Consider the following 12,903-nt stretch of genomic DNA (forward strand, 5'->3'; position numbering starts at 1 on the left):
AATAGGGAGTGGACAGGCTCTCCGTAAACGGGCTCTGGTAAAACCTTTGATTAATGGAAAAAAAGGAGCCTTGTCCATGAGTGAAAAACATTGCATTTGTTTGTCAATATGTTTCATAAGATCTTTATTTTTCTGTTATACTGCATTCATGTTTTATAATTGTTTTATTAATTCCTGAGTCCTAGTCCAACAGAGTCACGATATCCTGCATGCTTTGGATTCGTTTTTTAAAATATGTGATTACACTCCAATTAATAACAAGTAGGTGAGAAACATGAAAATGTATAGTCAATCATTGTGCCACCCAAGGATGCAGACAGTTCCAGAGGATACACCCGCAGACATCCCAACCTGCAGAGACTTGTATAGCATTTGTGGGCGTCTGGGAGCCGCTATTGAAATGCTGGAGACTCCCGGAACTTCCGGGAGACTTGGGATGTTTGCACCCGGAACTGTTAATCAATCTACGAACCACACACCGGTACATTATTTCCAGGAAGTGTAATCGAACGGATGGATGAGCTAGATGCCGGGCTAGAGGAAATGGAATAATGGCTCTTTCCAGGGGCTTAAGATGCTGTCAAAGGGTTTTTTCCTGGATACCAGTCATAATCATCACTTCAGTTGGACTATGGTCGTACTATGCCTACGTGTTTGAGCTATGTTTGTGTAAGTACAGTAGTGTATCATGTATTTAAAAAGCTAGTCTAACAAGGGTATATTTCTGCAATACGTTGGTTTCCAACTACGATTGCAGCAGTGTCACAAGCTTGGACAACAACAATGGCATGAAATAATTGCAAAGCTACAGTAGCTAGCTCTAGCTAGGTAGCCAGCTAGTACTTAACACGAAGTGTTGGTCGGTCTAGCTAGCTCTAAATGATTATCTGAAATTGACGTAGGCTAAAATGCACGCCTGACAATTTAGCTAGGTCGGTTTCGTGTTGTGTGCGTGAAATAATGAACTCTCCGTATTTCTTTCCCAAACATAGCTTTTAGTTGCCAGCGTTGATCTAAAACATTGTAAAAAGCATGACTAACAATTTACTTATTATCTTTACCGTACTGTACAGTACCTTTGTCATCATAAACCTGTATTGCAACTGACAACATCCCTTCTGTAACTAGCTGAAATCTCGTTTTTTGCAGTTACAATAACGAAAAGTTTTGAAAAAGGTGAGTTAAAGTCCCTGAGTTGGACTTCAAATCTTAAAATTTGACGTCCCACAGAAGCCAGGTTGATATGTGCACATTAAAAAGTTTAATCAGCTAGGTTGTTTGTTAGCAAAATGATTTGTTGTCGTGTATACAGTGGCCTACCTGCTAGTGTTTCACATCTGCTTCGGGATGTTCTCTTGGACATACTGGAAGGCAATCTTTACCCCACCCGCATCTCCTTTCAAGAAGGTAAACAAACTTATTGATATTTTAACTTGAAATCTTATAATGGGTTTTACTGTCAACTTGTTGGTTTGGACTTAACTAGAGCTACATTCCTTGGAAATATAATTGGAGTGCTGTAAATAGTTTCCTCAAATTATCAGACAAAATAAAATACTTGTTGACTGGATTAGCTTGCTGTTTCAGTTCCAGCTCTCCTACATTGACAAGGAGCGCTATGAGATGGAGGAGAGGCCAGATGCCCAGAAACAGATACTGGTGGACATTGCCAAGAACCTGCCCATCTTCACTCGAGCTGCATCCGGAGGTGATCAAACCAGATTGCGCTTTAGTCCTTATATGCAATTGTTGGGCAGCTGTTCTTTTTTAGAATCTAAGACGTGATAACACTATAAGGACCTAGCAACTGCTCTCTGGATTTCTCAACCTGTCTGGGATAGCTTATGGTATAATTTTCAGCTCACACATACCTGTCTTGTAGCCTATAGCTGAGGGTCAAGCTGATGGAAGGACAAGCGGTCTCTTCTCTTTCTCTCAAGCTCTCTGTCTTTGCATCCTACCACCTCTTAATGTTATCAGAGCCTGTCTAAAAGAGAGCTTGTTCACTCCCTATTAAAGGGGTCATTGATTGCAGAACCGAATTACCTTGTCACAGTTGAATAACGACAGTTCAGTGGGTAAAATGGACATACAGTGAACCTCAAAGTCCATTGACACCTCTTTCCTATGTAAATCTCACAATTAAAAAATGTAGCTGTAAAACGGTAGGTTTTGAAATAGCCACCGAACTGACGTCAGTTTGTTGGCTCTGATCTGTACCTTGGTCACGCCCCAAAATTTGCTGCGCGCTGCTATGTGTACTTCCACAGAATTACAAAGAAGAACGTTTTTCTAGCATATTGAAAATGGACTACGGTGGTAAATGAAGTGTTCCAGGTACACTGTTCCAGTGCAGTTCGACCCTCAATTACACATTTGCTCGAACCATTTCACCCAGGACAGTTTTGAATGAAAACCTTGGACAATTTAAAGAAGGATTTGTTAAGCCGCTGTTGCTGAAAAGAGGTGCTGTTCCAACCGTATGCTCATCACAAACGCAAGCTGTAAGTATGATTTTGTCGATAACAGTTAGCAATGCTAACGTCTCCTGTATCTAGCATAGGTAGAATGCTAAATACGTTTCTAAACACATCAACATACCTTACTTAGCAAATGACTCTAGCTAGACTAGCTGTAGTCGGGAGAAGGGAAGCTTCCGAAAAAATAGCCAGAAAACGAATAGCAGTCTAGCCAATTTCTAACGCCTGTCAAGATTATCTATTTGAAATAACTAGAGAAAGGCAGGTGCTAGATACAGGATACGTTAGCATTGCTAATAACTGTTACAGACAAAATCATACTACAGCTTGCGGTTGTGATGAACATAAGGTCGGAACGCACCTCTTTTCAGCAACAGCAACAAATCCTGCTTTACATTGTCCCAGGTTTTCTAAACGTCCTTGGTAAAATGGTTTGCGCAAATGTGTCGAGGGTCAAACTGCACATGGATCTTCTACGCTACGGTATAGACAAACATCATGCTCGTCTAGTCAATGTTAGCTAGACTCATTTGCTTTTTATCAACGCTGATTTGCAAGGAATGCAAGAACAGCTAGATAGCAAAAACACCTAGACTGTAAACTAGTTTAGCTTGCTAACGCAAGAGCATAGGTAGAATGTGTGATGATTTAGCCTAGTTTATTGGCAATGGTTATTTCATGTTCCGGACTGTTTCATTCAAATAAATAAAATGTGTTATGTAATTCTACAATTCAAGATGCATGTTTGTCCACATCTATTTTTCAGTAAGATAGCTAGAGCTAACTGAAGCTGAGTTGAATCACGATAGTTTGTTTGCTAAGCTGTAGTGCTAACGTTACCCACCTAAGGCGATCCTGTTTGCTTCGACAACAGAAGTGGAAACAACTAACATAATCATTTCAAATTATATCTAGTCAATCTGTTCAAAAGTGTTGTGTCCTGGGAAAATTTCACTGGATGTATAAGGGAGCATAGAACAGCACCCGGGCCATTTTCAGCCCAACCAATGTTACATACCCTATTCGGAGACCTTAACCCTTGTGTTATCTTCGGGTCATTCTGACCCATCAGTCATTGTGACCCACCGTCGTATTGCGATAGATTTACCGCATACAAAGACAAAGTGAAGCATTTTCTTTTAACAGCTAGGCTGTCTCAGACCCCCCACATTGCAAAGGTTAAAAGAAAATTATTTTAATTTGTTTTTGTATTGGGTAAAATTGGGTAAACACAACGATGGTTCGTTATGAACCTTTGGGTCATGTGACCCGAAGGCAGCACGAGGGTTAAGGAACAGTGTGAAATACCCCAAAAACCCAGTAAATTACCCCTTTAAGACCCATTGTACCGAATTTTGTTGCAGTTACACCAGAGTTGCACTGGGAGTGATCGCGGTCCACTGCAAAATGAATGGGAGTCTATGGAGCTAAACGGCTAAATTTGGCTCTTTTCCTGATTGTCGTTGAGAAATCTCAGATTTGATTGTAGTTTTTGCATGTTCAACATGGATTACAGGTCAAAAGTTGAATGAACGAGTACTTATGTCCTTTCGATTTCTTACAGGGTGATTTGTTGTTGCCCATAACACGCTCGCATTCTTCTAATGAATGCTGATTGGTTAGTGAAGGACTGACTACGACCAAAGATCCCGCTTGATGGTATCCGAAGCGGAACCAGAATGTCATTAGGGAGATTAGCAACAACATTAGCAAGCCAAAACTCTTTCTAGCATGTGTATTGACAGAGAGAGCCTAACGTGTCAGCTGTGTTGTCGATGCCTCGAGAGAGAAAAAGTATAAATGTATAAACGTTGCGTACGCACAAAAAGCTTGCGTACGCTGGTTTTCACGCACACGGTGTGATGTATAAAGATCAAAGTCTTGTCTGGCTCTGTAACATGGCGAATTCTAACTGAAAAGTGCAGAAACTCACCAAACATAACAAAATACTTACTGTCATACGTCTATGACGTTGACTATTCAAATCACATGTTCATTTTTTTCATTATTTTTTTTTTCTTTCATTAATGTGGATGATCACATCAAAATGCCAAAACCCAAACGGGAAATGCTAGCTCTATATAGGCTACTGTTTAATCCGCCACCACTTAATAACTTCTGTCAAATTTGAGGGTGTCAAACGAACGCCAAATTCACTCAGGAAATCATGCTGTTACGATTCGCCACCACTCGTTTCTTAATTTTGAGTTTTACATTGACCATTTCTTCTTAATTTCTGCTATGGTCCGGTTCTCCGAACCCACAGCATTTACAGCCCTTTAATAATAATAATAATAATAATAATTGTATTTGTAATGCACTTTATATTTAGCTAAATCTCAAAGTGCTACAGGTAAAAAAAAAAAGAAATGCGCCTGACAGTTTACTCCGCCGACTTTCTTATGTTGCTAATGCCTGATGACAGACCGACAAACAGGACACATTTTCTCGCCTCGTCTATTGTTAGAACCTCGATCTCAGTCTGTGAAATTTTTATTTTGTGTTTAGACATTTTAATTCAGACAAAGAAATGACCTCAGGAGCGCATTTATAGGCTAATCTGCATATTCATTTATGGGAGGAGGCAAGGCGGGGTCAGTGGCTCGTTCACGTGCGGTCAATCTCACGTTGATTGTGATTTATAAAGGAAAGGTGCGCAGGACCTGGCGTACGACCGGTTTTATACATGTGAATATTTCTGTGCGTGGGTACTTTTCGAGTTTTGGCCGTACGCCATCTTCTGGTATGAAAGCTGCGCCTTCCTTTATACATGAGGCCCCAGAGCTTGCCGCAAAGCAGTATCTATGGTCGTACGATGTGTATGACGTCATTGACATTTTAAAAGGCTTTTTAGGACAAAAAAGCGACTAAGAAAATCGAACGCCCAGCAGTGTGTATTCTTTTGGCCTCCCCTTTTGAATTCACAATTCAAATTACTAGACAAAAAATTATCCTGAGAAAAGTGGATTTTGAGTGGTATAGCTCCATTGACCTCCATTCATTCTGCACTGGACCGTTAGCACCCTCATATGGAACTAGGGTGGAACTGCAACCAGTTCAGACCCCGGAAGTTTCCAGAGATTGGCATTTCTCACCATATTAGACATTCTCTGGTGTTATTGTATCTTCCTGTGTTGAAAAATAAGGAAGCAGTGTTTCCCCCAGGATTTATTTCAGATGGGGTGGTAGACAATAAACCTATTATTAAGTAGACCAAGCGAAGGAGCTTTTTAAAGATGGCGCCCCCGTTAATTTCTACGGAAAGTGCGCAGTGAGACAAGTGAGAAAAGGACCGTGCCATCTTTCCAGTTCTGGCTCGTCTGATCTTGCGCTGTGGCTCGCCATGCTCCTAGATCCAAGGCTTGTGTAAGCTAAGGCTGCAGTAGAATCAGAAAACGGGCAGAATGGGATACACAGTCAATCAAGAAGCAGATTACATTTAGTCATTTAGCAGACGCTCTTATCCAGAGCGACACAGTAGGTACAGGGACATTCCCCGAGGCAAGTAGGGTGAAGTGCCTTGCCCAAGGACACAGTCATTTGGCAAAGCCAGGAATCGAACCAGCGACCTTTTGATTACTAGCCCGATTCCCTAACCGCTGAGCCACCTGACTCCCAGATACATAATGTGAACAAAAATCAATGCTATCAGTACAGTATAGTATTCCTTTCACTTGGTTTTTAGAAAATATAGGCCTATTCTAGATGGAACTCGCCACATATGTTGTTCTTTTTGCTTCATGTTTTAAGTATGATGCCTAAGTAGTGTGTCGAGTTAACCCTTAGCTGAGTGAGTTCTAAATATTTCCCCACAGCGCAAGTTATTTTTCCAAAATGGTAGCTAGCTAGCTTACATTTACATTGTAATTTAGCAGACGCTCTTATGGGCCTCTTATGGACACAATGGGCCTCATTCACCAAATGTTCTTAAGAACTAATTTGTTCTTAAATCCCACTTACCCAGTTTTCATGAAGATTCTGGCATTCGCCAATGTTTTCTTATTTGGGAGCACTCTTACAAACAATTTAGAGGTGACATGTTTGCGCAAAAGCAAGTAGTTATACCGTTTTCGTCCGTTCTAATACAAATTTTAATATTTCTCTCCTTTATAATTTTGCAACTAATAATTTTCATAATTTACACATAATTTTATGTTTGTTTTAATAAATACACACTACACTTACACTTCTGCTAATTTGTAAAGCACTTTGAATTGCCATTGTGCATGAATTGTGCTAGGCCTATATAAATAAACTAGCCTTGCTTTGCCTTCAATTCACATCAATTATGTTAATGGGAACCTTGCCATCCAATAATAAGTGACTTACCACCGTATTTATAGGCCCAAAGTACGCTTATTCCGCACACGACAACAACATCACACAATGGATTATTTATTGCTGCTGCAAAATTTTGCAGATCGTGCCCTGAGGAGGGAAGGCATCTTCCGTGACCATACCGATTTATTTGCAGAGTGATGAGTACCTGTTGGGACGCTTTAGGCTACCAAGAGCAGTCCTCATGGATATTTGTAACAGCATGCAGTTAAACAAGTTACAATTGAACAACATGAAAGAGTGTACCTGTAGAAAAAATCATCAACAGTAAAATATTTCACAGCGAGTACAAGAATTTGAAACCGTTACAACTAACCAACAAGAGCAACAAGTCTCTCAATACGAGTCATTGTGATCCTGGAGGAAACTAACATCAGGTCCAGCCAAGCATTCCTAAGTGCCGTTGTACTCCCGGAACAAGTGCGTCTTGAGCCTTTTCTTGAAGGTGGGGAGACTGTCAGTGTCCCTGATGGAGGTGGGGAGTTGATTCCACCATTGGGGGGCCAGACGGGAGAAGAGCTTGTGTTGGGACTGGGCGCTCTTGAGCGGTGGGACCACCAGACGGGTGTCAGAAGAAGGCCATAGGTGGCGGGGGGGGGGGGTGTAAGGCTGGAGGAGAGACTTGATGTAGTCGGGTGCAGTCCCGTTCACCGCTCGGAAGGTCAGTACCAGAGTCTTGAATCTGATACGGGCCGTGATGGGAAGCCAATGGAGAGAGATGAGGAGCGGGGTAACATGGGAGCGTCTGGGTAGATTGAAGACCAGACGGGCCGCCGCGTTCTGAATCCTCTGGAGAGGGCGGGTTGCGCATGCTGGGAGACCGGCGAGCAGCGAGTTGCAGTAGTCCAACTTTGAGAGGACAAGTGCTTGGACTAGCAGCTGGGTGAAATGCTCAGATAGGTATCTCCTGATCTTCCGGATGTTGTAGAGGGTGAATCTACACGACCGGGAGACCGCAGCAATGTGGGCTGTGAGGGAGAGCTCGTCATCCATGGTCACCCCGAGGTTCCTGGCAGAGGATGAAGGGGTCACCGACGCTGATCCCAGGGTGATTGAGAGATCGTGGGAGATGGAGGGTTTGGCCGGGATGATGAGGAGTTCTGTTTTGGCGAGGTTCAGCTGGAGGTGGTGCTCGGTCATCCAGGCGGAGATGTCTGTGATATCTCCGCCTGAAGGAGGAGTTGAGGCCCACTGATGTGGTATCAGTGGGCCTCATTCAGAAAATGTTCTTAAGAACAAATTTGCTCTTAAACCCCACTTACGCATTTTTCACGAAGATTCTGGCATTCACCAATGTTTTCTTATTTGGGATTTGTTCTTGGGTAAGAACAGAATGTACGCACACCCAAGAGCACTCTTACGCACAATTGAGAGCTGACATGTTTGCGCAAAATAAGTAGTTATACCGTTTTCGTCCGTTCTAATTTAAAATTGAATATTTTGTCTCCTTTATAATCTTGCAACTCATTTTTTAATTATTTTACACATAATTAAATGTTTGTTTGTTTTAATAAATACACACTACACTTACACTTCTGCTAATTTTTAAAGCACTTTGAATTGCCATGGTATATGAATTGTGCTAGGCCTATTTAAATTAACTAGCCTTGCTTTGCCTTCAATTCACATCAATTATGTTACAGTTTTTCCCCATTGCTTTGGCTCATTTCACGAAACAGAAATGCCATTCTCAAAACAACACGTGCAAACCTCCAAACCACTGGGCACTTGTTCACAAACGATTGGAATTTTTCATTCCTTTAATCAAATTGCAATTGTATTAGCACATCCTCGTAAATGACAAGTGCAATTGCCTACAGTTTGCACAAATTTCAAATGATTTAGCACATCTTTGAAATGGTTAAGTACAATTGCCTTCATATTGGCATAATTTCCTTGTGTACATCATCACCTGCACAATAGTTCACTCCACTGTAAAAATATTTCAGGCACATAATACCATGAAAAACATCATGGTATATACTGTAATATGGATCTCTTGGATCAACTGGTTACAGTCATGGTCAGGTGCAACTAGAACTTTACTAAACAAGGGGACACATCCAATCACACAGTAAGTTTAGTTACAGTTTTTCTCAGTCGCTTTGGTGCATTTCTCACATCACTTTACATTTGCACAACAGTTAATGCAGTTCTCAAAACAATTAGTACAAACTGCAAAACCTAGTTGATAACCTGCAAAAGCGTGTCACTTGCTCAAAATGGATAACTCATTCCTCAAAAGCAAGTATTCATGTCAATGAAAGTGTCAGTGTCATCAAGATGAAAAGTCCCGACACCATTGTTTATGAACAAGATAGTCAAATGGCTTTGTCATGTTTTCATTATGACAGTTTACTCTGTAAATGTTTTCCAATGCAAAAAAGTCAGATCTTGGTGACACTACCTGAAAATGCTCAAGACAGCACTATATACTATTTGCACAGCCATTTGAAAAATACAGTAAAGTTACACATTACTGTATTTAGGGAGGTAAATGAGTACAAGACACTGAATATGTATGTTTCACATTTTTACTGCATATGCTCTTTGCAATTCTAATTTGTTCACAGCATTGTGCAAACAAAAAAATACACCCTTATTTATAACAAATATAAACTCCCTTTGGGTACAGCTGTGCACAACGGTAAACAATATTGCAGTACAACATGCAACAACAACATCAGGGATCCGCCTATGTACTCGGCCTCTTCTTCCTCTTCCCCTGTTTTGTCCCCTTCCTCCCCACACCCTCTTCCTCAAGGCTGACCTTCCATTTCTGTGTCACAGTATTGTAGAAATGGTACACACTATGTCCTGCTTGGTTCATATGTGCTTGTAAAGTGGGGGTTTATGGGACTCGGCTCTGACAGTGATTATAGAGAAGTGGCTTATCATTGGTTGCAACTGATACTTCACACCCCTTCTCTTCAGTGAAAGCTGAGATTCACTTGAGAGAAATGGTTAAATTTAGGAGACATTTTCAGGAAAAAAAAGATTTTAAAAAACGTTGTAAAATTTGCATGACAGATTTTGACAACTAGTTCAACATTTTTGTATATAATGACTCAAACAATGAAATGAGGACTATTAGTTTTATATGGAATGACTATTCAGCATTCACAAGTATAGTTAATTTTGACTGACATGACATAAGCAAATGATAATGTTATAAAACAGCAGAGAGTTGTATGAAAGCAATTGATGCATGTCCAAACGCACTTGCAATTTGTTGGAAGGAATGAGAAACTGCTACTATGATGTGCACAAATGACTAAATGTTGTGGAGGTTGAACTAACTGTTGTGCAAATGTAAATAGTGATGTGAGAAATGCACCAAAGCGACTGAGAAAAACTGTAACTGACAGGAGCTGACAACTGACCATGCTGGTCAGTTGTCAGGAATTTAAATGTAGATGCCCATCGTGTTATTGCACGACTTATAACAACGGCATATCACGTAATTAAGACGGACTAGCCGTTCGTCTCGTTCCCCCAGGCTATTGAACTGCAGCAGAAGAATGGTGTCGACTTGGGTACCTAGTATCATACTGATGAAATGCTATGGAAGCTTTTATATATTAGCATTGAGGGACCAGTTTCAGCCAGCCAGAGTTGTGCAGAGATAGCTGTCAGCAGGGAAGAGAGCACGTCATGTTTGAGGTTAAAAGTCAATTGTTTTGTTGACTATTACCTTTTAACTTTTTATCACTAGAAATGTGATTTCATTTGAGTTATTTTTATATCCAGGATGTGTTTAATAAATGGTTAAACATGTTAACAGAATAACACAATTTATAAGTCTGGTTTTGTTGTAACAATGATAAATTACAACTTTTGGAGGGGGTAAAAACTGTCTTGGGGCCAGTAAGTTTCAAACCCACTGGCCCGATGGGGCCAGTGCCAAAAAATGTTAATGTTGAGCCCTGGTAACTGTAGCACAGTGCACATGAGGGATATTTTTAAGGTCCACTGCCATACTGACAAAACATCTAATCATTTTGACCTGCAGTGTTTACACAATGCCAAAGGGACTTTTCATTTTGGGGGCACTGACTACTTGTATGAGAAAAGGATTTAGTTTTGACTGATGAGTTGTCTGTTTTAGGAGAAAGATGACCCTTTGCAGGGGTGCCATGGTGTTTTGCTGAACCATCTAGGTTATTTTGGCAAATGTATGTATGTCCTCTTTTTTCTCGAGAGATGAGCCAAAGCAATCGAGAAGGAACTTTTCATTTTGGGGGCACTGACTATTTATATGAGAAAATGATTTGGTTTTGAAGCATGAGTTAACTGTTTTGGGTGAGATATGACCTTTTGAAGGTGATCTATGTATTTGTGCTGAACCATATAGGCTATTTTGCCAAATGCACTTAGAGTTTTGAGAATGTAATTTCTGTTTCAAGAATTGAGCCAAAGCAATGGAGAAAAACTAACGGGGAACCTTGCCATCCAATAATAAGTGACTTATCACGGTATTTATAGGCCCAAAGTAGTCTTATTCCGCACACTAAGACAATATCACACAATGGCGTGTTTATTGCTGCTGCAAAATTTTGCAGATTGTCCCCTGAGGAGGGAACGCATCTTCCGTGACCATACCGATTTATTTGCAGAGAGTGACGAGTACCTGTTGGGACGCTTTAGGCTACCAAGAGCAGTCCTCATGGATATTTTGTAACAGTCAACTGTCTTCTAGGCTATGTTTTGAAATGTTTTTTTGCTTCAGAATTCAGATTAAAGTTAAACCATTTCATTTCACTTCATCAGTTCTGCGCACTTCTCCAGATACAGCGTTCACTGCGCTTTTATCCAAAGCGACTTCCAAGAGAGAGCTTTACAAAAGAGCATAGGTCACTGATCATAACAACGAGATAGCCCCAAACATTGCGAGCAGCCAAAACATGAAGCATACATTGTGGAAAACCAAATAAGTGCAAAAGGGAAGAACCATAAGAGCATGCAGTTAAACAAGTTACAATTGAACAACATGAAACTCCCCACAAGAGTGCAAGAGTGTACCTGTAGAAAAAACAATCAACAGTAAAATATTTCACAGCGAGTACAAGAATTTGAAACCGTTACAACTAACCAACAAGAGCAACAAGTCTCTCAATACGAGTCATTGTGATCCTGGAGGAAACGAACATCAGGTCCAGCCAAGCATTCCTAAGTGCCGTTGTACTCCCGGAACAAGTGCGTCTTGAGCCATTTCTTGAAGGTGGGGAGACAGTCAGTGTCCCTGATGGAGGTGGGGAGTTGATTCCACCATTCGTGGGCCAGACAGGAGAAGAGCTTGTGTTGGGACCGGTGCTTGTGTTGGGTATTTTATTGATGAAACGGCTAATTTGTAAATTTGCTCCGACTTCTCGATAACCTAGGTAGCCTAAATAAACACTCAACGACGACTTACAAAAAACCGTTGCGCCGCCTACTCTTCTGGCGGTGAATTGTTTTCAGCACCCACAGCCTACGGAGAACAATAAACGAAGTCTATCCGTCCGTATCCGTGCGTATCCGTGCGCCCGCCCATCCGTATACGGAGACGCAGAAGCATATTTTGGCCTTAACGTCAAAACAATGTACCCCCGGGACGCAGTCTCACTCCACTTGTTTTCCATGAATCACAAAAATAATCGGAGCATCTGGCTAAAAGCACAATTCCCACATCTCCTAAAGGCTGCCCTCCTCGACTTGGTGGTTGGGGTAGAATTGACCGAACTGTAAAACGGTAAACTTATGAACATGACGCGACCAAAACATGGCTGCCGCCTAAGCCTATGTGGTCTCCCTGGCGCATAGGCTTATTACAAAGACTTTCACGACCCAAATCAAAATTCTGAGCCGACAGGTCTGTGGGGTATCGCTTTTTCTCCTAAAGGATGCCCCCCTCCACCTTCTTGGTGAAGAATTCGCCGAGATGCAAAATGATTCATTAATTATAAACACAGAGGGAAAAAGATAGCTACTTTTCGAGTTCGGTTTTCCGTCACTTCAAGCTCACAATCTAAAAGTGCTCAAACCTTCACCATCATTCAAGAGTAGGGGAGTCAGGTGGCTGAGCGGTTAGGGAAGTGGGCTAGTA

The 12,903-nt window shown here is 41.2% G+C and overlaps 1 protein-coding gene across 1 annotated transcript in view; it reads left to right on the forward strand.

Annotated features, from left to right (window-relative positions):
* The first annotated feature begins 482 nt into the window (after positions 1-482).
* The window catches only part of LOC134031992 (palmitoyltransferase ZDHHC15B-like), a 60,942-nt gene continuing 48,521 nt past the window's right edge, over positions 483-12,903 (forward strand). The window contains exons 1-4 of the mRNA XM_062475748.1: positions 483-669; positions 1,150-1,176; positions 1,313-1,407; positions 1,588-1,708. Of these exons, the coding sequence (XP_062331732.1) occupies positions 552-669; positions 1,150-1,176; positions 1,313-1,407; positions 1,588-1,708 (361 nt within the window). The 5' untranslated portion in view covers positions 483-551. The remainder of the gene's footprint in view (positions 670-1,149; positions 1,177-1,312; positions 1,408-1,587; positions 1,709-12,903) is intronic.

The sequence above is a fragment of the Osmerus eperlanus genome, chromosome 13 (genome assembly GCF_963692335.1).
Source record: "Osmerus eperlanus chromosome 13, fOsmEpe2.1, whole genome shotgun sequence".
NCBI lineage: Eukaryota > Metazoa > Chordata > Actinopteri > Osmeriformes > Osmeridae > Osmerus > Osmerus eperlanus.